This window comes from Hemiscyllium ocellatum, unplaced genomic scaffold (assembly GCF_020745735.1).
Source record: "Hemiscyllium ocellatum isolate sHemOce1 unplaced genomic scaffold, sHemOce1.pat.X.cur. scaffold_640_pat_ctg1, whole genome shotgun sequence".
Taxonomy (NCBI): Eukaryota; Metazoa; Chordata; class Chondrichthyes; order Orectolobiformes; family Hemiscylliidae; genus Hemiscyllium; species Hemiscyllium ocellatum.
In genome coordinates this window covers 87,501-112,194 of record NW_026869147.1, presented here as the reverse complement: position 1 = coordinate 112,194, position 24,694 = coordinate 87,501, and the positions used below count along the sequence as shown (strand labels likewise).

The 24,694-nt window shown below is 54.5% G+C and overlaps 2 protein-coding genes across 2 annotated transcripts in view; both read left to right on the top strand.

Moving 5' to 3' along the window:
- The window catches only part of LOC132814037 (multiple epidermal growth factor-like domains protein 6), a 52,867-nt gene extending 30,544 nt beyond the window's left edge, over positions 1-22,323 (top strand). Inside the window, exons 24-42 of the mRNA XM_060823356.1 lie at positions 986-1,141; positions 2,285-2,440; positions 2,721-2,873; positions 4,215-4,373; positions 5,006-5,167; positions 5,851-6,033; positions 6,854-7,012; positions 7,724-7,879; positions 9,517-9,666; positions 10,024-10,176; positions 12,007-12,150; positions 12,974-13,129; positions 13,854-14,006; positions 14,619-14,780; positions 17,654-17,809; positions 18,959-19,126; positions 20,404-20,559; positions 21,703-21,858; positions 22,139-22,323. Coding sequence (XP_060679339.1) covers positions 986-1,141; positions 2,285-2,440; positions 2,721-2,873; positions 4,215-4,373; positions 5,006-5,167; positions 5,851-6,033; positions 6,854-7,012; positions 7,724-7,879; positions 9,517-9,666; positions 10,024-10,176; positions 12,007-12,150; positions 12,974-13,129; positions 13,854-14,006; positions 14,619-14,780; positions 17,654-17,809; positions 18,959-19,126; positions 20,404-20,559; positions 21,703-21,858; positions 22,139-22,323 — 3,023 coding nt within the window. The remainder of the gene's footprint in view (positions 1-985; positions 1,142-2,284; positions 2,441-2,720; positions 2,874-4,214; positions 4,374-5,005; positions 5,168-5,850; positions 6,034-6,853; positions 7,013-7,723; positions 7,880-9,516; positions 9,667-10,023; positions 10,177-12,006; positions 12,151-12,973; positions 13,130-13,853; positions 14,007-14,618; positions 14,781-17,653; positions 17,810-18,958; positions 19,127-20,403; positions 20,560-21,702; positions 21,859-22,138) is intronic.
- A 1,851-nt stretch (positions 22,324-24,174) lies between these two features.
- LOC132814036 (multiple epidermal growth factor-like domains protein 6) overlaps positions 24,175-24,694 on the top strand; it is a 14,906-nt gene continuing 14,386 nt past the window's right edge. Inside the window, exon 1 of the mRNA XM_060823355.1 lies at positions 24,175-24,323. The gene's annotated coding sequence lies outside the window, so the exon portion shown is untranslated. The remainder of the gene's footprint in view (positions 24,324-24,694) is intronic.

Below are 24,694 nucleotides of genomic sequence, written 5' to 3'. Positions count from 1 at the left end.
GGTATTGTGGATAGGGATTGTACCAAGGCCTTTGACAAGGTCTCTCATGGTAAACCAGGACAGAAGGTGAATATACACGGGATCCACAGAGAGCTGGTAAGATGGATCCACAACTGGCTCAGTGACAGAAGCACAGAGAGTAGCAGTGAAAGGGACTGGAGAACTGTGATGGGTGGTGTCCCACAGGGATTTGTGCTGTGACCCCCACCTTGCCATTTACCAGATATATAGGAGGAGAATGAAGGTGGCCCGATGAATATGTTAGTGAACGTCACACAGGGTTAGGGGGAGCTGTAGATATGGAGGAGGATTGCCCGAGGACAGAGCAGGATGGAGATAGACCGGAGGATTGGGTGAAGAGATGGCAGATGGAGTGTAATCTGAACAAATGTGAGGTGATGTGTTTTGGGAGATCGAATAAGCCTGGTTTGTTTTCACGTGAACATGGAAAGGATGAGAGTCGACCTGATAGAAGGTTCATCTCTTACAAACAGAATGTATCGCCTGGTCAGTTTTACTTTCCCAGGACAGAAATGTCAATGACTAGAGGAGCACAGATTTGGGGTAAAAGGGGAGACAGTGGGAGGCAGGTTTGTTGAACACAGAGTGGGGTCAGTATGTGGAATGTGCTGTCAGGGGGTGGTGGTGGAGGCAGGTACAGCAGCGATGTTGAGGAGGCACATTGACAGATTGAGGAACTGATCGGGGATAAAGGGATGTGATAACCCAAGAGATAAAAGGTTTTCAGGAGTTTATCACCACGGAAAGGGGAAAGTGATGCTGTCAGAGCAGGAGAGCAGTTGGAGGGAAAGGAGGAAGCAACAGTAAGTGAGAGGGTTATTGCAGAGGGTGGGCAGTAGAATGAGCATTCCCTGGTTTGGGAATGGAGGGAGGGTGGGGAAGAGATGAGGAAGGTGTGAAGGAGTATGTGAAGGGCCCTGTGTGGGACTCTGTAACTGTGTCTGTCCTACCTTCCCATTTACAGAGCCTGCTGACCAGTGCCCAGAGGAGGACAGCCTCTCCATGTTCTGTCAGATCAGCACCGGGCGTTCCTGTAATGACAACGGGGACTGTGATGGATACCACTCGTGTTGTGATGCTGGCTGTGGGAAGAAATGCATCCCAAAGTGTTTCACAGGAGGTGAGAGAGAGAGAGTGTGTGTGAGAGAGGGAAACACATCCAATGTGAGGGACACAGACACTGTCCAGAGAATACAGATTCCCCAAGGGCATCCTGGAATCCCGGCTCTGATCCCCCTTCCCAGGTTAGCGAGGGATTGGGGTTCGGTAGAACAGGACCGCGTTTCTAATCCCTGTGTTTGGGTAAAGGGTGGATTGTGGTGTGAAACAGACAGGGATCCTGTTCCCAATCCCTGTCCCGGGGTTAGGGGTGGATTGTGGTGTGAAACAGATAGGTATCCTGTTCCCAATCCCAGTCCCTGGGTTAGGGAGGGATTGTGTTGTGAAACAGACAGTGATCCCGTTCCCAATCCCTGTCCCTGGGTTAGGGAGGGATTGTGGTGTGAAACAGACAGGGATCCCGTTCCCAATCCCTGTCCCTGGGTTAGGGAGGGATTGTGGTGTGAAACAGACAGGGATCCCCTTCCCAATCCCTGTCCCTGGGTTAGAGGTGGATTGTGGTGATAAACAGACAGGGATCCCGTTCCCAATCCCTGTCCCTGGGTCAGGGAGGGATTGTGGTGTGAAACAGACAGGGATCCCGTTCCCAATCCCTGTCCCTGGGTTAGAGGTGGATTGTGGTGTGAAACAGACAGGGATCCCGTTCCCAATCCCTGTCCCTGGGTTAGAGAGGGATTGTGGTGTGAAACAGACAGGGATTCCGTTCCCAATCCCTGTCCCTGGGTCAGGGAGGGATTGTGGTGTGAAACAGACAGGGATCCTGTTCCCAATCCCTGTCCCTGGGTTAGGGAGGGATTGTGGTGTGAAACACACAGTGTCCTACTCTCCGGGAATATGAGTGCACGCTGTTTGGATGTTGTGGTCTGTCTGATGCCTCTGTTACATCTCAGTTAAGTCGTCTGTCTCTCCTCAGTCCTTTCTCTGTTCCCACTGCAGGCCAAGAGAGAGGAATTGTATGTGAGCTGTCTGGTGTACTGCGGCAGATCATGGAGTGGTGTTGTGAAGGCTGAGTTGTCCCACCCTCTCTCCAATTCCCAGCTTCCTTCACAAGGCACTGGGCTCCCTTCTGTCAGAGAGATGGGAGAGTGGGATGTTTATCTGTTGTCTGATTCTATCCCCCATCTCCCTGTGTTTGTCTTCACAGAGAACAGAACCTGTCCCATTGCAAGGAGGCTGACGATGTTGTGCAACACGACCCTGGGAAAAGACTGCAAGAACGACACGCAGTGCGACGTGTGGCAGAGGTGCTGCCTGGCCAAGGGCTGCGGTGGGAAATGTGTCCCAACATTCATCAGGAAATGTGAGTATCCATCACTGCATTGCTTCCCACAGGTTTGTCTGATAATCCCGAGTGAGCTGAACAGGGCCAATGTGAGCAATGTAGAGGGAGCTTTACACTGTACCTATGAGCATGGTGTCTCTATCCTGGTAGTGTTTGATGAGTCGACGCTGTACAGGGAGCATTACTCTGTATCTAATCCCACTCTGTCCGTGTGGTGGGAGTGTTTGATAGAGGACAGTGGAAAGATTACACTGTATGTAAACAAATTGACCAAGTGAAAACCCGTTCTCTCCTTCAGTTTTGCGAAAGAAATGCCCAGAACATTCCCGTGTGTCTTTTCTCTGCAAGAAAAACCGGACTCGATCGTGTGAGGATGATGATGATTGTCCTTCCTATGAACAGTGCTGTGAGATTGGATGTGGCAAGAAATGTGTCTCCTCATTCAGGCAAGGTAAGGATTATGGTCTGACAGAGTGTCAGTAGGGGAATGGTCTGGGGCAAGATAGTTCAGCACAACAGAGACTGCAGGGTGCAGACTGAGAGAGTCCCGAGACAGCAGGGTGCAGAGTGAGAGAGACCCGAGACTGCAGGGTGCAGAGTGAGAGAGACCCGAGACTGCAGGGTGCAGAGTGAGAGAGACCCGAGACTGCAGGGTGCAGAGTGAGAGAGACCCGAGACTGCAGGGTGCAGACTGAGAGAGTCCCGAGACTGCAGGGAGCAGACTGAGAGAGACCCGAGACTGCAGGGTGCAGAGTGAGAGAGACCCGAGACTGCAGGGAGCAGAGTGAGAGAGACCCGAGACTGCAGGGAGCAGACTGAGAGAGACCCGAGACTGCAGGGAGCAGACTGAGAGAGACCCGAGACTGCAGGGAGCAGACTGAGAGAGTCCCGAGACTGTAGGGAGCAGACTGACGGAGTCCCGAGACTGCAGGGAGCAGACTGAGAGAGAGAGACCCGAGACTGCAGGGAGCAGAGTGAGAGAGACCCGAGACTGCAGGGTGCAGACTGAGAGAGACCCGAGACTGCAGGGAGCAGACTGAGAGAGACCCGAGACTGCAGGGAGCAGACTGAGAGAGTCCCGAGAATGCAGGGAGCAGAGTGAGAGAGACCCGAGACTGCAGCGAGCAGACTGAGAGAGACCCGAGACTGCAGGGAGCAGACTGAGAGAGACCCGAGACTGCAGGGAGCAGACTGAGAGAGTCCCGAGACTGCAGGGAGCAGACTGAGAGAGTCCCGAGACTGCAGGGAGCAGACTGAGAGAGACCCGAGACTGCAGGGAGCAGTCTGAGAGAGACCCGAGACTGCAGCGAGCAGTCTGAGAGAGTCCCGAGACTGCAGGGAGCAGACTGAGAGAGACCCGAGACTGCAGGGAGCAGACTGAGAGAATTCAGAGACTGCAGGGAGCAGACTGAGAGAGTCCCGAGACTTCAGGGAGCAGACTGAGAGAGACCCGAGACTGCAGGGAGCAGACTGAGAGAGTCCCGAGACTTCAGGGAGCAGACTGAGAGAGACCCGAGACTGCAGGGAGCAGACTGAGACAGTCCCGAGAATGCAGGGAGCAGAGTGAGAGAGTCCCAGACTGCAGGGAGCAGACTGAGAGAGAGACCCGAGACTGCAGGGAGCAGAGTGAGAGTCCCAGACTGCAGTTAACTCCAATCTGTACACCGTTCCAATTCTTTTTCCCGATTGTGGAACTCCTGCAAACAACAAGTATATCCCTGATGGGGAATCCCTGTCGGTCTCCCCCTCTCGTGTGTAAGTCGAGCCTTATATCGAAATGTTGTGTTTCCAGGTGAGAGACCCGGAGAGTGCTCAAGCCCAAGTCAACTGAGCTATGTGTGTAACACAACTCTGGGCAAGGCATGTAGAAACGAGAGCGACTGTGGCAGATGGGGCACGTGTTGCTCCACCCCATGTGGGCCAAGATGTGTCCTCAGGCATTTCAGAAATGGTGAGTTCTTCTTGTCTGAGCTTCACTCACTGTCCATCTGGTGTTACTGAATGGTTGTGGTGCGGGACAGGACAGAGCAGTGTTTCAATGTGTATCCCACCATGTGCTGTCTCTGTCCTTGGGGAACTTGCTGGGGTGGGGGAGAGACAGCTTTGCTATGTATCTAACCCTGTGCTGTCCCTGTCCTGGGAGTGTTTAATGGGGACAATGTGGAGGGTTCTTTACTCTGTGTCTAACCCCGTGCTGTCCCTTTCCTGGGAGTGTTTAATGGGGACAATGTAGAGGGTTCTTTACTCTGTGTCTAACCCCGTGCTGTCCCTGTCCTGTCCCTGTCCTGGGAGTGTTTAATGGGGACAATGTGGAGGGAGCATTACTCTGTGTCTAACCCCGTGCTGTCCCTGTCCTGGGAGTGTTTAATGGGGACAATGTGGAGGGAGCATTACTCTGTGTCCAACCCCGTGCTGTCCCTGTCCTGGGAGTGTTTAATGGGGACAATGTGGAGGGAGCATTACTCTGTATCTAACCCCGTGCTGTCCCTGTCCTGGGAGTGTTTAATGGGGACAATGTGGAGGGAGCATTACTCTGTGTCTAACCCCGTGCGGTTCTGTCTCTCTCTTTTCTCCCAATGGAAGACGACGGGCAGTGCCCACGCCCAGACCATCTTGCCCGTGTGTGTAACTGCACTTTTGGGAAGGTGTGTGAGTCGGACCAGGATTGTGCAGGATCACAAAGATGCTGTGATGCTGGGTGTCAGAAACGTTGTGTCCTGTCGTTCTACAGAAAGTCTCATGGAGGTAGTTCCTGGTCCAGAAGGAATGGCTGCTTAACCTGCCTGTATGAGGCAGCACTGTGACCTTTCCTGCTTTATATCTCACTTTGTGTCTGTGGTATATTTCCCTTTGCCTCTCTTTGTGCATTCCCGCAGCACATCTCTCTCTTCTCTCTCTCTCTCTCTCTCTCTCTCTCTCCTTGTGTGACATCATTTCATCTCCATTTTTTGCATGTCTGTCTGTTTCTCTCTCTTTCTCTCTCTCTGTCTGTCTCTCTGTCTCTCTCTCTCTCTCTCTCTGTCTCTGTCTCTGTCACATGCCACACTCCCTCTCTTTCTCAGTCATGCCTCTCCATCTGTCCCTCTGTGCTGCTGTCTCTCCTGTCTCTCTGTAGCCCTGTTTCTCTGTCACCTCTCATTCTGTCTGTCTGCTGCATGTGTTTCTGTCTTTCTCAGTCACATCTTTCCTTCTGTCACTTGCTCTCTGTGTCGCTATCTCTTCTCTCTCTTTGCCCCTCTCTCTCTGTCACCGCACTTGCTGTCTCTCGGCTGCATGTTCCTGTCCCTCTCTCTCCGTCTTTGTCACCTTTCTCTCCCTGTTCCTCTCACCTTTTTTGTCTCCCTCTCACTCTGCCCCTTCCCTCTCCCACCCATTCCCCCCAACACCTCTCCTGCTCTCTCCCATAACCGGAACTATTACATTTGCAGACTCGTGGAAATCTGAGGAATGTCCGAATCCGTCCTGCCTGGATCGTGCCTGCAGGATGAATCACAGCGTCTCGTGTGGAGATGATGGGGATTGTGGCAAGTGGAGGTCATGTTGTGAGACACCTTGTGGTAGACGCTGTGTCCACCCCTTCATGGGGCAGAGCAGGAGTTTGTCAGTCTCAGGTAACTGCATACGGTTGGTTAGTCCCTGCAAGATCCAGCTACATCCCAGCAGAGGGTCATGTAATCACACTGCCCCCAGGAGGCTTAGTGTGGGGAGCACTCTGTTCCCAGCAGGCTGAGTATGGGGAACACTCTGGTCCCAGCAGGCTTAGTGTGGGGAATACCCTGGTCCCAGCAGGCTTAGTGTGGGGAATATCCTGTTCCCAGCAGGCTGTGTGTGGGGAATACCCTGTTCCCAGCAGGCTGTGTGTGGGGAGCACTCTGTTCCCAGCAGGCTGTGTGTGGGGAGCACTCTGTTCCCAGCAGGCTGTGTGTGGGGAATACCCTGTTCCCAGCAGGCTGAGTGTGGGGAATACCCTGTTCCCAGCAGGCTTAGTGTGGGGAATACCCTGTTCCCAGCAGGCTTAGTGTGGGGACTATCCTGGTCCCAGCAGGCTTAGTGTGGGGACTATCCTGGTCCCAGCAGGCTTAGTGTGGGGACTATCCTGGTCCCAGCAGGCTTAGTGTGGGGACTACCCTGTTCCCAGCAGGCTTAGTGTGGGGAATACCCTGTTCCCAGCAGGCTGAGTGTGGGGAATATCCTTTTCCCAGCTGGCTGAGTGTGGGGAATACCCTGTTCCCAGCAGGCTGAGTATGAGGAATATCCTGTTCCCAGCAGGCTGAGTGTGGGGAATATCCTTATCCCAGCAGGCAGAGTGTGGGGAACGGATGTCCTTGGTGAGGCCTTCCTCTATGTCTGAGCTGTGTCTATCTCTCTCCCTTTCCCTGTCCCTCTCTCCCTTTCCCTGTCCCTCCCTCCCTCACTCTCTCTCTGTGACAGATCGGACATCTGGAATGTGTCCTTCTCCTGCTCGCCTCTCTGCCGTGTGTAACCTGAAGTACGGTGAGCTGTGTGAGGAAGATAATGACTGCTACGCATGGCAGATGTGCTGCAACACCAGCTGTGGGCGTCGCTGTGTCCATTCCTACCGCAGCAGGGGTAAGCAACTCCGTTTACTGAGCAGCAGCCTACCCTCTCCCTCCCCACCCACAACCTCCACCACAGACCGTGTTCATCAGGGATCGGGAGACACAGAAAGTCACTGTGTTTGTGTTTCTGTTCCTGCATATCTGTGTGTCTGTGTGTGTGTGTGTGTGTCTGTGTGTGTGTGTGTGTGTCTGTGTGTGTGTGTGTGTGTCTGTGTCTGTGTGTGTGTGTCTGTGTGTGTCTGTGTGTGTGTGTGTCTGTGTGTATCTCTGTCTGTCTCTCTGTCTTTCCCACTCTCTCTGTCTCTATCTCTCTCTGTCTGTCTCTCTCTCTGTCTGTCTCTCTCTCTGTCTGTCTCTCTCTCTCTCCCTTTCACCCTCCGGTCTGTTCATCTTTATATCTCTCGGTCTTGTCTCCCTCCTTCTCTCTCTACTCTTGCTTTCTCTCTCTATCTCCTTCTCTCTCTCTCTCTATGTCTGTCTCTTCCTCCATGTCTCTCTCTCTCTCTCTCTCTCCCCCTGTCTTTCTCCCTCTCTTTCTCTCCCTGTCTCACTCCCTCTCTCTCTCTCTCTCCCTGTCTCACTCCCTCTCCCTCTCTCTGTCTCTCTCTCTCTCTTTCTCTCTGTCACCCTGCCCTTGAGCTCAGGGCGAAGTCAGTGAATGATAGTTCAAGCAGCAGCAGCAGCAGTTTCTGAAGCTAAGATGAAGCCTCTGTCTCTGTAGGGAGCGAACAAAGGTGTCCCTCACCTTCCAGACTGAGCCACGTCTGTACCATGAGTTTCCACACTCAGTGCAATGAGGACATCGACTGCGAGGGCTGGCAAACCTGCTGCAATACCACCTGTGGGAACAGATGTGTCTTCAAGTTCCTGTCCAGACGTAAGGCACCACTCCTGTTAAGCTCTGTGTATCATCCCACTGGCTACAGGTATCGAGCCAGGAGGGTTTGTTGGTGGGAGAGTGTAGAGGGAGCTGCACCCTGTACCTAACCCCATGCTGTCCCTGTCCCTGGGAATGGTCGATGGTGGGACAGTGTAGAGGGAGCTGCACCCTGTATCTAAACCCCATGCTGTCCCTGTCCCTGGGAATGGTCGATGGTGGGACAGTGTAGAGGGAGCTGCACCCTGTACCTAACCCCATGCTGTCCCTGTCCCTGGGAATGGTCGATGGTGGGACAGTGTAGAGGGAGCTGCACCCTGTATCTAACCCCATGCTGTCCCTGTCCCTGGGAATGGTCGATGGTGGGACAATGTAGAGGGAGCTGCACCCTGTACCTAAACCCCATGCTGTCCCTGTCCCTGGGAACGGTCGATGGTGGGACAGTGTAGAGGGAGCTGCACCCTGTATCTAAACCCCATGCTGTCCCTGTCCCTGGGAATGGTCGATGGTGGGACAGTGTAGAGGGAGCTGCACCCTGCATCTAACCCCATGCTGTCCCTGTCCCTGGGAATGGTCGATGGTGGGACAGTGTAGAGGGAGCTGCACCCTGTATCTAACCCCATGCTGTCCCTGCCCCTGGGAATGGTTGATGGTGGGACAGTGTAGAGGGAGCTGCACCCTGTACCTAAACCCCACGCTGTCCCTGTCCCTGGGAATGGTCGATGGTGGGACAGTGTAGAGGGAGCTGCACCCTGTATCTAACCCTATGCTGTCCATGTTCCTGGGAATGGTCGATGGTGGGACAGTGTAGAGGGAGCTGCACCCTGTACCTAAACCCCATGCTGTCCCTGTCCCTGGGAATGGTCGATGGTGGGACAGTGTAGAGGGAGCTGCACCCTGTATCTAACCCCATGCTGTCCCTGTCCCTGGGAATGGTCGATGGTGGGACAGTGTAGAGGGAGCTGCACCCTGTAGCTAACCCCCATGTTGTCCCTGTCCCTGGGAATGTTCGATGGTGGGACAGTGTAGAGGGAGCTGCACCCTGTTCCTCACCCCATGCTGTCCCTGTCCCTGGGAATGGTCGATGGTGGGACAGTGTAGAGGGAGCTGCACCCTGTACCTCACCCCATGCTGTCCCTGTCCCTGGGAATGGTCGATGGTGGGACAATGTAGAGGGAGCTGCACCCTGTATCTAACCCCATGCTGTCCCTGTCCCTGGGAATGGTCGATGGTGGGACAGTGTAGAGGGAACTGCACCCTGTACCTAACCCCCATGCTGTCCCTGTCCCTGGGAATGGTCGATGGTGGGACAATGTAGAGGGAGCTGCACCCTGTATCTAACCCCATGCTGTCCCTGTCCCTGGGAATGGTCGATGGTGGGACAGTGTAGAGGGAGCTGCACCCTGTACCTAAACCCCATGCTGTCCCTGTCCCTGGGAGGGTGTGATCGGGGGGATGGTGTAGAGAGACCTTTACTCTGTATCTAACCCCATGCTGTCCCTGTCCCTGGGAGTGTGTGATCGGGGGGATGGTGTAGAGGGAGCTTTACTCTGTATCTAACCCCATGCTGTCCCTATCCTGTGGGAGTGTGACCCTCTCCATATGTCCTGATGTGACTGTCACTTTGTTCCTTCCAGCGACCCAGTGCCCTGCCTCCACCCGCTTGGACCCATTCTGTGAGATGAAGTTGGGAGACGTGTGTCAGAATGACACTGACTGCCATGCCTGGTCATCATGCTGCAATGCCACCTGTGGAAAGAGATGTGTACCTCGTTTCCTCATGAGCCGTAAGTGATCAGTGTATCTCTGTTTGTTCAGAGCCTATGCTGTGGTGATGACAGTCCATGGCAGCGTGGGCAGGGAGCTGGGTGTGTGTGTGTGTGTGTGTGTGTGTGTGTGTGTGTGTGTGTGTGTGTGTGTGTGTGTGTATATATCCGTGGGATAGGGGGATGTGGTATTTGGAGATTCACCTGGAATTGCCTAAATACCTGAGGCTTCCTGAATCCCGGGGCTGTGGAGCTGGTGTGTCAGTGATGGAAGAGCCGTGGGAGTCCCTCGTTTACCACTCGTGTCTCACTCGAGCAGATCCGAGGGAGTTGTGTGTTTCTGTACAGCTGTATCCATACTGTCTCTGTGCTGTCCAGGTGATGATACCTGTCCTGCTCCCCACCGCCTGGAGCCCATGTGTGACCTGAAACTCGGAGATCGTTGCAGCGGAGATGAAGACTGTGATGCCTGGCAGAGCTGCTGTGAGAGCAAATGTGGAAATATCTGTATCCCCAGTTTCATGGATGATGGTACGTTGTGGGGGTGAGACTGTGAGGGAGATGGTGTGGAGAGAGAGAGAGAGAGAGAGAGGAGGGGGCACTGGGAAGATGGGGGAGAGAGGGAGAGCAAAGGGGACCAGGAAAATGGGACAGAGAGAGAGAGATAGAGACAGAGAGAGAGAGAGGAGGGGGCACTGGGAAGATGGGGGAGAGAGTGGGAGCAAAGGGGACCAGGAGAATGGGTCTCAGAGCGAGAGAGACAGAGGGATAGACAGAGAGGAGGGGGCACTGGGAAGATGTGAGAGAGAGAGACAGAGAGGGAGGGGGATCTGGGAGAATTGGACAGAGAGAGAGAGAGGGAGAGACAGAGAGAGGAGAGACAGAGAATGGGGGAGAGAGAGAGAGAGAGAGTGAGAGCAGGACCAGCAGAATGGGACAGAGAGGGAGAGATGGATAATGGGAGAGAGAGAAGGCCCGGGAGAATGGGACAGAAAAAGAAAGAGAGAGAGAGCAAGGAGGGAGGACCGAGCCCGAACGTGAGAGTGGTTGGGAGATTGAGCTCGAGAGGAAGGGAGAGGCGAGGGAAGAATGAGACACAGTGAGGGGAGGAATCCGGTAGACAGACTCTGGGTGACATGAAGGAGGAATGAGAGAGGGACATAGAAAGGGACATGGAAGGACTGGGAGAGCGGCTGGTAGGAAATATGATTGGACAGATGGTGAGTTCAAACCAGAGAGTAGCAGAGGGTGAGGGAGTCCAATCAACTCTGGAAGTTACACAGATGAGGCTGAGGTTTAGATTTCTATTTTATTTTCACATGTGGTGGAGTAGAGGATCCCCAGCAGTGCCTGCTCCCTCAGCCCTGATTCCCCAGCAGTGCCTGCTCCCTCAGCACTGATCCCCCAGCAGTGCCTGCTCCCTCAGCACTGATCCCCCAGCAGTGCCTGCTCCCTCAGCCCTGATCCCCCAGCAGTGCCTGCTCCCTCAGCCCTGATCCCCCAGCAGTGCCTGCTCCCTCAGCCCTGATCCCCCAGCAGTGCCTGCTCCCTCAGCCCTGATCCCCCAGCAGTGCCTGCTCCCTCAGCCCTGATCCCCCAGCAGTGCCTGCTCCCTCAGCACTGATCCCCCAGCAGTGCCTGCTCCCTCAGCACTGATCCCCCAGCAGTGCCTGCTCCCTCAGCCCTGATCCCCCAGCAGTGCCTGCTCCCTCAGCACTGATCCCCCAGCAGTGCCTGCTCCCTCAGCACTGATCCCCCAGCAGTGCCTGCTCCCTCAGCCCTGATCCCCCAGCAGTGCCTGCTCCCTCAGCCCTGATCCCCCAGCAGTGCCTGCTCCCTCAGCCGTGATCCCCCAGCAGTGCCTGCTCCCTCAGCACTGATTCCCCCAGCAGTGCCTGCTCCCTCAGCACTGATCCCCCAGCAGTGCCTGTTCCCTCAGCCCTGATACCCCAGCAGTGCCTGCTCCCTCAGCCCTGATCCCCCAGCAGTGCCTGCTCCCTCAGCCCTGATCCCCCAGCAGTGCCTGCTCGCTCAGCACTGATCCCCCAGCAGTGCCTGCTCCCTCAGCACTGATCCCCCAGCAGTGCCTGCTCCCTCAGCACTGATCCCCCAGCAGTGCCTGCTCCCTCAGCACTGATCCCCCAGCAGTGCCTGCTCCCTCAGCACTGACCCTCCAATGGTGACCGTTGCCTCAACACTGACCCACTGACAATACTGCCAATATTTTTCTCTGCTCCTGTAATCTCTGACAGTTCCTGCTCCCTCTGCAGTGACCCTCCAACAGTGACCCACTGTCAGGCATGCCTCCGCCAATCCACCCCTTTTCCCTGCTCCTGTAATCTCCATGTTGTTGTGTTATAGATGAGGAAGGAGAGTGCCCCGCTCCGTCCCGGGTGAAGAGGCATTCGAATGTATCGTGTGTGACAGATGAGGACTGCGGGAGCTGGGAACAATGCTGCGACATGGGCTCTGGGAGGAAATGTGTTCACAGCAGCTCACTGCACAGTAAGGACAGTGTGAAGCCAGACTATCAGAGGGTCTTCCCATGGACAATGTGGTATCACTGCACTGAGTAACCCTCTCCCACTCTCACACTTATATATACACACACACACACACACACAGTCACTCACACACACGCACGCACACGCACACGCACACGCACATACGCACACTCACTCACACTCACACACACACACACACACACACAGACACACACACACAGACACACACACAGACTCTCACTCACACAGACTCTCACTCACACACATTCACACACACACACACACACTCACACACACACACACACACACACTCTCTCACACTCACACACTCTCTCACACACACACACACACACACACACAGACTCACACTCACACACACACACACACACACATACACACTCACACACACACACATACACACACACACTCACACACACACACACTCACACACACACACTCACACACACACTCACTCACACTCACTCACACTCACACTATTACACTATTTCTCTCACTCTGATGGAAATGGCCAAGCCTGTGACCCTCTGCTCTCACTGAGGTGCGATTACAGGAGGCGGCCTCGCTCCCAGAGCCAGCACACAGGAGGCAATGGAGCACTGTCTGTGAGCCCGGCTCTAACCAGGGTTGGAGAAAGAGGTGGCGTGCCTTTGGGTGGTCATGGGGAGGAGGTTGGACGGTGGGGTGCAGTGGGTTATTGTCCCTGGATTTGTCTTTGGAAGGGTCTGGGGGCCTGTGTCTGTAAAGGAGGGCGGTATGCTCAGGACAGGCTCTGTAATAATGTCTCAATATCTGTGCCCACACAGAGGGAGAGTCTCAGTGCCCACACAGCCGTACCCTGGGCAAGGTCTGTAACATGACGTTGGGAGATGAGTGTGAGGCTGATACTGACTGTGACCGTTGGCAAATGTGCTGTGACGCTGGCTGTGGAAAAAGATGTGTTTTCCGATTCTTCAAAGGAGGTGAGGGGTCATCTGGTGATGGTTGTGGTGTGGGCGGATGTTATGGGGGGGACACGGGATAGAGGAGCATGACTCTATATATAACCCGGTGCTGGGAGTGTTTGATGGGAACAGTGAAGAGGGAGATTTCCTCTGTATCTTACCCCATGCTGTCCCTGTCCTGGGAGTGTTTGATGGGGACAGTGTAGAGGGAGATTTCCTCTGTACCTTACCCCATGCTGTCCCTGTCCTGGGAGTGTTTGATGGGGACAGTGTAGAGGGAGATTTCCTCTGTACCTTACCCCATGCTGTCCCTGTCCTGGGAGTGTTTGATGGGGTCAGTGTAGAGTGAGATTTCCTCTGTACCTTACCCCATGCTGTCCCTGTCCTGGGAGTGTTTGATGGGACAGTGTAGAGGGAGATTTCCTCTGTACCTTACCCCATGCTGTCCCTGTCCTGGGAGTGTTTGATGGGGACAGTGTAGAGGGAGATTTCCTCTGTACCTTACCCCATGCTGTCCCTGTCCTGGGAGTGTTTGATGGGGACAGTGTAGAGGGAGATTTCCTTCCAGGGTAAAACAATAAGGAGGGATGTATTCTTCACACTGTGCTGTGTGTATGATCGTTGGGGACCGTGCAGACTGAGAGAGACTTGCTCAGTTTCCATCCTGTCCATCTGGAGGTGTTGATCCTGAGACTCGGACTGAGCTTTAACCCAGTCTTTTCCCTTTCCTTCTTCTCTCCAGAGAATGGGAGCTGCCCGGATGCCAGGCGCCTTACCCCGATGTGCAATGTTAACTACGGCCAGGAGTGTACAAATGACGATGACTGTGATCTGTGGCTCTCGTGCTGTGAGGCCGGATGTGGGAAGAGATGTGTCCATCGGTATCACAAACGCGGTGAGGATGACTGACCCTCCCATTCCCTCCTTTAGCAAACACTGCACACACCTGGTGGAGTCACTCTGACTGAGGCAGAGACCCCTGTCTGTCCCAGGAACCCAATCTCCCTGCCCCCTGCAGTTGGAGTATTCAGTTTGAGGATGTCCCCTCTCAGTAGGAGACTCCTTCCCAGGTCTCAGCTCATCCAGAGCCATTTCAGGATCATTCCCAATGGGAGTGAGTCTCCCCCAGTCTACTAAATCCCATTGGAAAGCCAGCCCCAGTCTGCCCAATCCTGTTGTCATCAGCTTGTTCCCATTGGAAGGTGCTGCTCATAAAACTGACAGCCATTTGCCACCCTCTCTGTATTCCCCCATTCCCGTTTCCCCCACTCCCAGCTCTCCCCACTCCCATTTCACCTTCCTCACTGAGCTGTCATGTTTGGCCAAGCCAGAACGGAAACCAATGTGAAACCCTCCCTCCTCATTGTCAGACTGCCATCCCCAATCTACCCCTTTGTCTCCAGGCTTCCCCTTGTTTTTCCCTGGATGATCCCATACTCCGTATAACCAGGGCGGTGCTGAATTTCCATCCAGCCTCTCACTGAATTCGGATTTGTCCCGAACACAGGGAAGCGAGACGCAGAGTGTCCCAAACCATTCCAGATGCAACATATCTGTGACCGGGACGATGCCGAGGAGTGTGAGGTAGACGAGGACTGCGCAAGGTGGAAGCAGTGCTGTAACGTCGGGAACTGCGGCAAACGCTGCGTCTATGGGGTCCACAGGCAAGGTGAGGAAGGGAGAACTCTTCTCTCAAAGAGGAGAGTGTACGAGAGAGGTGCAGTTCTGTGAGGCAAGAGAGAGGTGCTCATGTGTGAGGGAGAGGGGTTAGCTCGCTGTGTGTGAGGGAGAGGAGAGTGGTCCCTGTGTGTGTGTGTGTGAGAGAGGAGAGTGGTCCCTGTGTGTGTGTGAGAGGAGAGTGGTCCCTGTGTGTGTGTGTGTGAGAGGAGAGTGGTCCCTGTGTGTGTGTGAGAGAGAGGAGAGTGGTCCCTGTGTGTGTGAGAGAGAGGAGAGTGGTCCCTGTGTGTGTGTGTGTGAGAGGAGAGTGGTCCCTGTGTGTGTGTGTGTGAGAGGAGAGTGGTCCCTGTGTGTGTGTGTGTGTGTGAGAGGAGAGTGGTCCCTGTGTGTGTGTGTGTGTGTGTGTGTGTGTAAGAGGAGAGTGGTCCCTGTGTGTGTGTGTGTGTGAGAGGAGAGTGGTCCCTGTGTGTGTGTGTGTGTGTGTGAGAGGAGAGTGGTCCCTGTGTGTGTGTGTGTGAGAGGAGAGTGGTCCCTGTGTGTGTGTGAGAGGAGAGTGCTCCCTGTGTGTGTGTGTGTGAGAGGAGAGTGGTCCCTGTGTGTGTGTGAGGAGAGTGGTCCCTGTGTGTGTGTGTGAGAGAGGAGAGTGGTCCCTGTGTGTGTGTGTGTGTGTGAGGAGAGTGGTCCCTGTGTGTGTGTGTGAGAGAGGAGAGTGGTCCCTGTGTGTGTGTGTGAGAGAGGAGAGTGGTCCCTGTGTGTGTGAGAGAGGAGAGTGGTCCCTGTGTGTGTGTGTGAGGAGAGTGGTCCCTGTGTGTGTGTGTGAGGAGAGTGGTCCCTGTGTGTGTGTGAGAGGAGAGTGGTCCCTGTGTGTGTGTGAGAGGAGAGTGGTCCCTGTGTGTGTGTGTGTGTGAGAGGAGAGTGGTCCCTGTGTGTGTGTGTGAGAGGAGAGTGGTCCCTGTGTGTGTGTGTGAGAGGAGAGTGGTCCCTGTGTGTGTGTGTGAGGAGAGTGGTCCCTGTGTGTGTGTGAGAGGAGAGTGGTCCCTGTGTGTGTGTGAGAGGAGAGTGTTCCCTGTGTGTGTGTGTGAGAGAGGAGAGTGGTCCCTGTGTGTGTGTGTGTGTGTGTGTGAGAGGAGAGTGGTCCCTGTGTGTGTGTGTGTGTGTGAGGAGAGTGGTCCCTGTGTGTGTGTGAGAGGAGAGTGGTCCCTGTGTGTGTGTGTGTGTGTGTGTGTGTGTGTGAGGAGAGTGGTCCCTGTGTGTGTGTGAGAGGAGAGTGTTCCCTGTGTGTGTGTGTGAGAGAGGAGAGTGGTCCCTGTGTGTGTGTGTGTGTGTGTGTGTGTTTGTGTGTGTGTGAGAGGAGAGTGGTCCCTGTGTGTGTGTGTGTGTGAGGAGAGTGGTCCCTGTGTGTGTGTGTGTGAGGAGAGTGGTCCCTGTGTGTGTGTGTGAGAGGAGAGTGGTCCTGTGTGTGTGTGTGTGTGTGAGGAGAGTGGTCCCTGTGTGTGTGTGAGAGAGGAGAGTGGTCCCTGTGTGTGTGTGAGAGGAGAGTGGTCCCTGTGTGTGTGTGTGAGAGAGGAGAGTGGTCCCTGTGTGTGTGTGTGAGAGAGGAGAGTGGTCCCTGTGTGTGTGTGTGTGTGAGAGGAGAGTGGTCCCTGTGTGTGTGTGTGAGAGAGGAGAGTGGTCCCTGTGTGTGTGTGAGAGGAGAGTGGTCCCTGTGTGTGTGTGTGAGAGGAGAGTGGTCCCTGTGTGTGTGTGTGTGAGAGGAGAGTGGTCCCTGTGTGTGTGTGTGAGAGAGGAGAGTGGTCCCTGTGTGTGTGTGTGTGTGAGGAGAGTGGTCCCTGTGTGTGTGTGAGAGGAGAGTGGTCCCTGTGTGTGTGTGTGTGAGAGGAGAGTGGTCCCTGTGTGTGTGTGAGAGAGGAGAGTGGTCCCTGTGTGTGTGTGTGTGAGAGGAGAGTGGTCCCTGTGTGTGTGTGTGTGTGTGTGAGAGGAGAGTGGTCCCTGTGTGTGTGTGAGAGGAGAGTGGTCCCTGTGTGTGTGTGTGTGTGTGAGAGGAGAGTGGTCCCTGTGTGTGTGTGTGTGTGTGTGTGAGAGGAGAGTGGTCCCTGTGTGTGTGTGAGAGGAGAGTGGTCCCTGTGTGTGTGTGTGTGAGAGGAGAGTGGTCCCCGTGTGTGTGTGTGTGTGTGTGAGAGGAGAGTGGTCCCTGTGTGTGTGTGAGAGGAGAGTGGTCCCTGTGTGTGTGTGTGAGAGGAGAGTGGTCCCTGTGTGTGTGTGTGAGAGGAGAGTGGTCCCTGTGTGTGTGTGTGAGAGGAGAGTGGTCCCTGTATGTGTGTGAGAGGAGAGTGGTCCCTGTGTGTGTGTGAGAGAGGAGAGTGGTCCCTGTGTGTGTGTGTGTGAGAGGAGAGTGGTCCCTGTATGTGTGTGAGAGGAGAGTGGTCCCTGTGTGTGTGTGAGAGAGGAGAGTGGTCCCTGTGTGTGTGTGTGTGTGAGGAGAGTGGTCCCTGTGTGTGTGTGAGAGGAGAGTGGTCCCTGTGTGTGTGTGTGTGAGAGAGGAGAGTGGTCCCTGTGTATGTGTGAGAGAGGAGAGTGGTCCCTGTGTATGTGTGAGAGAGGAGAGTGGTCCCTGTGTGTGTGAGAGTGGAGAGTCTTCCCTGGGTGTGGTGGAGAGCAAAGTGGTTCGTGTGAGTGCGAGATGTAAACAGAATGTGGGTGTGAGGGGAGATGACCAGAAAGTACAGTCCCTGTGGTGGATCAGCAATGATGTTATTGAGCGATTGGGGCAGGCCAGATGATCTGAATGGTCTCCTTGATGTTGTGAACTGTTAACCCTGTCCAGCAGCAGTTTAGTTTGAGCTCAGAGTCATGCTTTCCCCACAGAGGAAGCCTTTGAATGTCCAGCAGAATCTCGTCTCCAGCCCATTTGTCAGATGAAACTGGGCTCTCAATGTTCCACTGATGACGACTGTGATATCTGGCAAAAGTGTTGTGAGACTGGATGTGGGAGGAGATGTATCATGAGCTTCAAGCCTGGAGGTAAGGAGGAGAGATCCCCTCAGAGCCACGTCACTGTATCTGGGTGGGAGAGAGAGCTGTCTGTCTCAGACTCAATTCTCACATTCCTCTCCTGACTAACCTCACCATTCCCATCTTCCATGGTGTTCAGCTCATTGTGAAACACTGCGGTCTCTCCGATCTCTGTTCCCCCATCCAATCCTGAGTGTCACACACTGAGTCTGGTTCACACACCACCATGTGGGATTGGCAACACCCAATGGCTCGCTGTGCAATACTGCCTCCTGCTGTACACACACCATAATTGTCTTCAAATCCAATCATATCTGTACCTGCCTCTGGCTGTTACACCCCACCTACTTCTGTAACCCCCGCCAGGCCCTACACCTCTCTCTATCTCTGTAACATCCTCCAGCCCCTTCACCCCCTCCCTGTCTCTGTAACTCCCGACACCCCCTCCCTATCACTGTAACCACCGACACCCCCTCCCAATCTCTGCAACTCCCGACACCCCCTCTCTATCTCTGTAACCCCACTACTCCCCCTCCCTATCTCTGTAACCCCCCCTACACTGCCTCCCTGTCCCTGTAACCCCCCTACACCCCCTCCCTATCTCTGTAACCCCCCTACACCCCCCCCTCCCTGTCTCTGTAACCCCCTCAAGTCCCTGCACCTCACCCTATCTCTGTACCCCCCTACACCACCTCCCTGTCTCTGTAACCCCCTCCAGTCCCTGCACCTCACCCTATCTCTGTACCCCCCTACACCACCTCCCTATCTCTGTAACCCCCTACACCCCCTCCCTATCTCTGTAACCCCCTACACCCCCTACCTATCTCTGTAACCCCCCTACACCCCCTCCCTATCTCTGTAATCCCCTACACCCTCTCCCTATCTCTGTAACCCCTTACACACCCTCCCTATCTCTGTAACCCCCTAAAGCCCCCTCCCTATCTCTGTAACCCCCTACACCTCCTCCCTATCTATGTAACCCCCTACACCCCCCCCTCCCTATCTCTGTAACCCCCTCCAGCCCCTGTACCTCTCCCTATCTCTGCCACCCTCTCTAGCTCCTGTTTCTCTGCTGTCTGTGAGAGATGTTTCCCAGGGAAGGGTCTCTGTTGGATCAGCAGTTGTGGTGAAGGCTGTTCTTCTCTCTCTCTCTCTCAGTGTCTCCTAAAGGCCAAGGATCCACATGTCCGGACACGACCAGACTGCATTATGTCTGTCGGATGAACTTCACCGCTCCCTGCGATGGAGACGATTCCTGTGGTCACTGGGCATCGTGCTGTAACACGGAATGTGGACCTCGATGTGTGTCACAGTGGTTTGCGAGAAGTAAGCCCCTCTCACCCCCAACCTATGCTCCCCCAGCAGGTCAGAGGACCAATAATCCCCCAACATTCAGTGACGGGGTCTCCTTCGCATGGGAGGGCAGGGCTTTGTCAGGCTAGACCCGCTGTGGTGTGGACACCGGGATGTAAGTCCCGCTCCAGCATTCCGGGATAAACATATAGCCTTGTTAGCAACCGGAAAGGTAGCTTTGTACAGGTACAGCTGTGTCTCACAAGCTTGACTGAGCCTGTATTTTTGAGAAAGTGAGAAAGGTGATTGGTGAGGGCAGGCCAGTGGGTATTGTGGATAGGGATTGTACCAAGGCCTTTGACAAGGTCTCTCATGGTAAACCAGAACAGAAGGTGAATATACACGGGATCCACAGAGAGCTGGTAAGATGGATCCACAACTGGCTCAGTGACAGAAGCACAGAGAGTAGCAGTGAAAGGGACTGGAGAACTGTGATGGGTGGTGTCCCACAGGGATTTGTGCTGTGACCCCCACCTTGCCATTTACCAGATATATAGGAGGAGAATGAAGGTGGCCCGATGAATATGTTAGTGAACGTCACACAGGGTTAGGGGGAGCTGTAGATATGGAGGAGGATTGCCCGAGGACAGAGCAGGATGGATATAGACCAGAGGATTGGGTGAAGAGATGGCAGATGGAGTGTAATCTGAACAAATGTGAGGTGATGTGTTTTGGGCGATCGAATAAGCCTGGTTTGTTTTCACGTGAACATGGAAAGGATGAGAGTCGACCTGATAGAAGGTTCATCTCTTACAAACAGAATGTATCGCCTGGTCAGTTTTACTTTCCCAGGACAGAAATGTCAATGACTAGAGGAGCACAGATTTGGGGTAAAAGGGGAGACAGTGGGAGGCAGGTTTGTTGAACACAGAGTGGGGTCAGTATGTGGAATGTGCTGTCAGGGGGTGGTGGTGGAGGCAGGTACAGCAGCGATGTTGAGGAGGCACATTGACAGATTGAGGAACTGATCGGGATAAAGGGATGTGATAACCCAAGAGATAAAAGGTTTTCAGGAGTTTATCACCACGGAAAGGGGAAAGTGATGCTGTCAGAGCAGGAGAGCAGTTGGAGGGAAAGGAGGAAGCAACAGTAAGTGAGAGGGTTATTGCAGAGGGTGGGCAGTAGAATGAGCATTCCCTGGTTTGGGAATGGAGGGAGGGTGGGGAAGAGATGAGGAAGGTGTGAAGGAGTATGTGAAGGGCCCTGTGTGGGACTCTGTAACTGTGTCTGTCCTACCTTCCCATTTACAGAGCCTGCTGACCAGTGCCCAGAGGAGGACAGCCTCTCCATGTTCTGTCAGATCAGCACCGGGCGTTCCTGTAATGACAACGGGGACTGTGATGGATACCACTCGTGTTGTGATGCTGGCTGTGGGAAGAAATGCATCCCAAAGTGTTTCACAGAAGGTGAGAGAGAGAGAGAGTGTGTGAGAGAGGGAAACACATCCAATGTGAGGGACACAGACACTGTCCAGAGAATACAGATTCCCCAAGGACATCCTGGAATCCCGGCTCTGATCCCCCTTCCCAGGTTAGCGAGGGATTGGCGTTCGGCAGAACCGAACCGCGTTTCTAATCCCTGTGTTTGGGTAAAGGGTGGATTGTGGTGTGAAACAGACAGGGATCCCGTTCCCAATCCCTGTCCCGGGGTTAGGGAGGGATTGTGGTGTGAAACAGGCAGGGATCCCGTTCCCAATCCCTGTCCCTGGGTTAGGGAGGGATTGTGTTGTGAAACAGACAGGGATCCCGTTCCCAATCCCTGTCCCTTTGTTCGGGAGGGATTGTGGTGTGAAACAGACAGGGATCCCGTTCCCAATCCCTGTCCCTGGGTTAGAGGTGGATTGTGGTGTGAAACAGACAGGGATCCCGTTCCCAATCCCTGTCCCTGGGTCAGGGAGGGATTGTGGTGTGAAACAGACAGGGATCCTGTTCCCAATCCCTGTCCCTGGGTCAGGGAGGGATTGTGGTGTGAAACAGACAGGGATCCCCTTCCCAATCCCTGTCCCTGGGTTAGGGAGGGATTGTGGTGTGAAACAGACAGGGATCCCCTTCCCAATCCCTGTCCCTGGGTCAGGGAGGGATTGTGGTGTGAAACAGACAGGGATCCTGTTCCCAATCCCTGTCCCTGGGTCAGGGAGGGATTGTGGTGTGAAACAGACAGGGATCCTGTTCCCAATCCCTGTCCCTGGGTTAGGGAGGGATTGTGGTGTGAAACACACAGTGTCCTACTCTCCGGGAATATGAGTGCACGCTGTTTGGATGTTGTGGTCTGTCTGATGCCTCTGTTACATCTCAGTTAAGTCGTCTGTCTCTCCTCAGTCCTTTCTCTGTTCCCACTGCAGGCCAAGAGAGGGGAATTGTGTGTGAGCTGTCTGGTGTACTGCGGCAGATCATGGAGTGGTGTTGTGAAGGCTGAGTTGTCCCACCCTCTCTCCAATTCCCAGCTTCCTTCACAAGGCACTGGGCTCCCTTCTGTCAGAGAGATGGGAGAGTGGGATGTTTATCTGTTGTCTGATTCTATCCCCCATCTCCCTGTGTTTGTCTTCACAGAGAACAGAACCTGTCCCATTGCAAGGAGGCTGACGATGTTGTGCAACACGACCCTGGGAAAAGACTGCAAGAACGACACGCAGTGCGACGTGTGGCAGAGGTGCTGCCTGGCCAAGGGCTGCGGTGGGAAATGTGTCCCAACATTCATCAGGAAATGTGAGTATCCATCACTGCATTGCTTCCCACAGGTTTGTCTGATAATCCCGAGTGAGCTGAACAGGGCCAATGTGAGCAATGTAGAGGGAGCTTTACACTGTACCTATGAGCATGGTGTCTCTATCCTGGTAGTGTTTGATGAGTCGACGCTGTAGAGGGAGCATTACTCTGTATCTAATCCCACTCTGTCCGTGTGGTGGGAGTGTTTGATAGAGGACAGTGGAAAGATTACACTGTATGTAAACAAATTGACCAAGTGAAAACCCGTTCTCTCCTTCAGTTTTGCGAAAGAAATGCCCAGAACATTCCCGTGTGTCTTTTCTCTGCAAGAAAAACCGGACTCGATCGTGTGAGGATGATGATGATTGTCCTTCCTATGAACAGTGCTGTGAGATTGGATGTGGCAAGAAATGTGTCTCCTCATTCAGGCAAGGTAAGGATTATGGTCTGACAGAGTGTCAGTAGGGGAATGGTCTGGGGCAAGATAGTTCAGCACAACAGAGACTGCAGGGTGCAGACTGAGGGAGACCCGAGACTGCAGGGTGCAGACAGAGAGAGACCCGAGACTGCAGGGAGCAGACTGAGAGAGTTCCGAGACTGCAGAGAGCAGAGTGAGAGAGAGTCCCGAGACTGGAGGGTGCAGAGTGAGAGAGTCCCGAGACTGCAGGGAGCAGAGTGAGAGAGTCCCGAGACTGCAGGGTGCAGAGTGAGAGAGTCCCGAGACTGCAGGGTTCAGACTGAGAGAGACCCGAGACTGCAGGGTGCAGACTGAGAGAGACCCGAGACTGCAGGGTGCAGAGTGAGAGAGACCCGAGACTGCAGGGTGCAGAGTGAGAGAGACCCGAGCCTGCAGGGTGCAGACTGAGAGAGACCCGAGCCTGCAGGGTGCAGACTGAGAGAGACCCGAGACTGCAGGGTGCAGACTGAGAGAGACCCGAGACTGCAGGGAGCAGAGTGAGAGAGACCCGAGCCTGCAGGGAGCAGACAGAGAGAGTCCCGAGACTGCAGGGTGCAGACAGAGAGAGACCCGAGACTGCAGGGTGCAGACTGAGAGAGACCCGAGACTGCAGGGTGCAGACTGAGAGAGAGACCCGAGACTGCAGGGAGGAGAGTGAGGGAGACCCGAGACTGCAGGGAGCAGACTGAGGGAGTCCCGAGACTGCAGGGAGCAGACTGATAGAGTCCCGAGACTGCAGGGAGCAGACTGATAGAGTCCCGAGACTGCAGGGAGCAGACTGAGAGAGACCCGAGACTGCAGGGAGCAGACTGAGATAGACCCGAGACTGCAGGGAGCAGACTGAGAGAGACCCGAGACTGCAGGGAGCAGACTGAGAGAGACCCGAGACTGCAGGGAGCAGACTGAGAGAGTCCCGAGACTGCAGGGTGCAGACTGAGAGAGTCCCGAGACTGCAGGGTGCAGACTGAGAGAGTCCCGAGACTGCAGGGAGCAGACTGAGAGAGACCCGAGACTGCAGGGAGCAGACTGAGAGAGTCCCGAGACTGCAGGGAGCAGACTGAGAGAATCCAGAGACTGCAGGGAGCAGACTGAGAGAGACCCGAGACTGCAGGGAGCAGACTGAGAGAGACCCGAGACTGCAGGGAGCAGACTGAGAGAGAGTCCCGAGACTACAGGGAGCAGAGTGAGAGAGACCCGAGACTGCAGGGTGCAGACTGAGAGAATCCAGAGACTGCAGGGAGCAGACTGAGAGAGACCCGAGACTGCAGGGAGCAGACTGAGATAGACCCGAGACTGCAGGGAGCAGACTGAGAGAGACCCGAGACTGCAGGGAGCAGACTGAGAGAGTCCCGAGACTGCAGGGTGCAGACTGAGAGAGTCCCGAGACTGCAGGGAGCAGACTGAGATAGACCCGAGACTGCAGGGAGCAGACTGAGAGAGACCCGAGACTGCAGGGAGCAGACTGAGAGAGTCCCGAGACTGCAGGGAGCAGACTGAGAGAGTCCCGAGACTGCAGGGAGCAGACTGAGAGAGTCCCGAGACTGCAGGGAGCAGACTGAGAGAATCCAGAGACTGCAGGGAGCAAACTGAGAGAGAGTCCCGAGACTACAGGGAGCAGAGTGAGAGAGACCCGAGACTGCAGGGAGCAGACTGAGAGAGTCCCGAGACTGCAGGGAGCAGAGTGAGAGAGTCCCAGACTGCAGTTAACTCCAATCTGTACACCGTTCCAATTCTTTTTCCCGATCGTGGAACTCCTGCAAACAACAAGTGTATCCCTGATGGGGAATCCCTGTCGGTCTCCCCCTCTCGTGTGTAAGTCGAGCCTTATATCGAAATGTTGTGTTTCCAGGTGAGAGACCCGGAGAGTGCTCAAGCCCAAGTCAACTGAGCTATGTGTGTAACACAACTCTGGGCAAGGAATGTAGAAACGAGAGCGACTGTGGCAGATGGGGCACGTGTTGCTCTACCCCGTGTGGGCCAAGATGTGTCCTCAGGCATTTCAGAAATGGTGAGTTCTTCTTGTCTGAGCTTCACTCACTGTCCATCTGGTGTTACTGAATGGTTGTGGTGCGGGACAGGACAAAGCAGTGTTTCAATGTGTATCTCACCATGTGCTGTCTCTGTCCTTGGGGAACTTGCTGGGGTGGGGGAGAGACAGCTTTACTCTGTGTCTAACCCTGTGCTGTCCCTGTCCTGGGAGTGTTTAATGGGGACAATGTGGAGGGAGCATTACTCTGTGTCTAACCCTGTGCTGTCCCTTTCCTGGGAGTGTTTAATGGGGACAATGTGGAGGGTTTTTCACTCTGTGTCTAACCCCGCGCTGTCCCTGTCCTGGGAGTGTTTAATGGGGACAATGTGGAGGGAGCATTACTCTGTGTC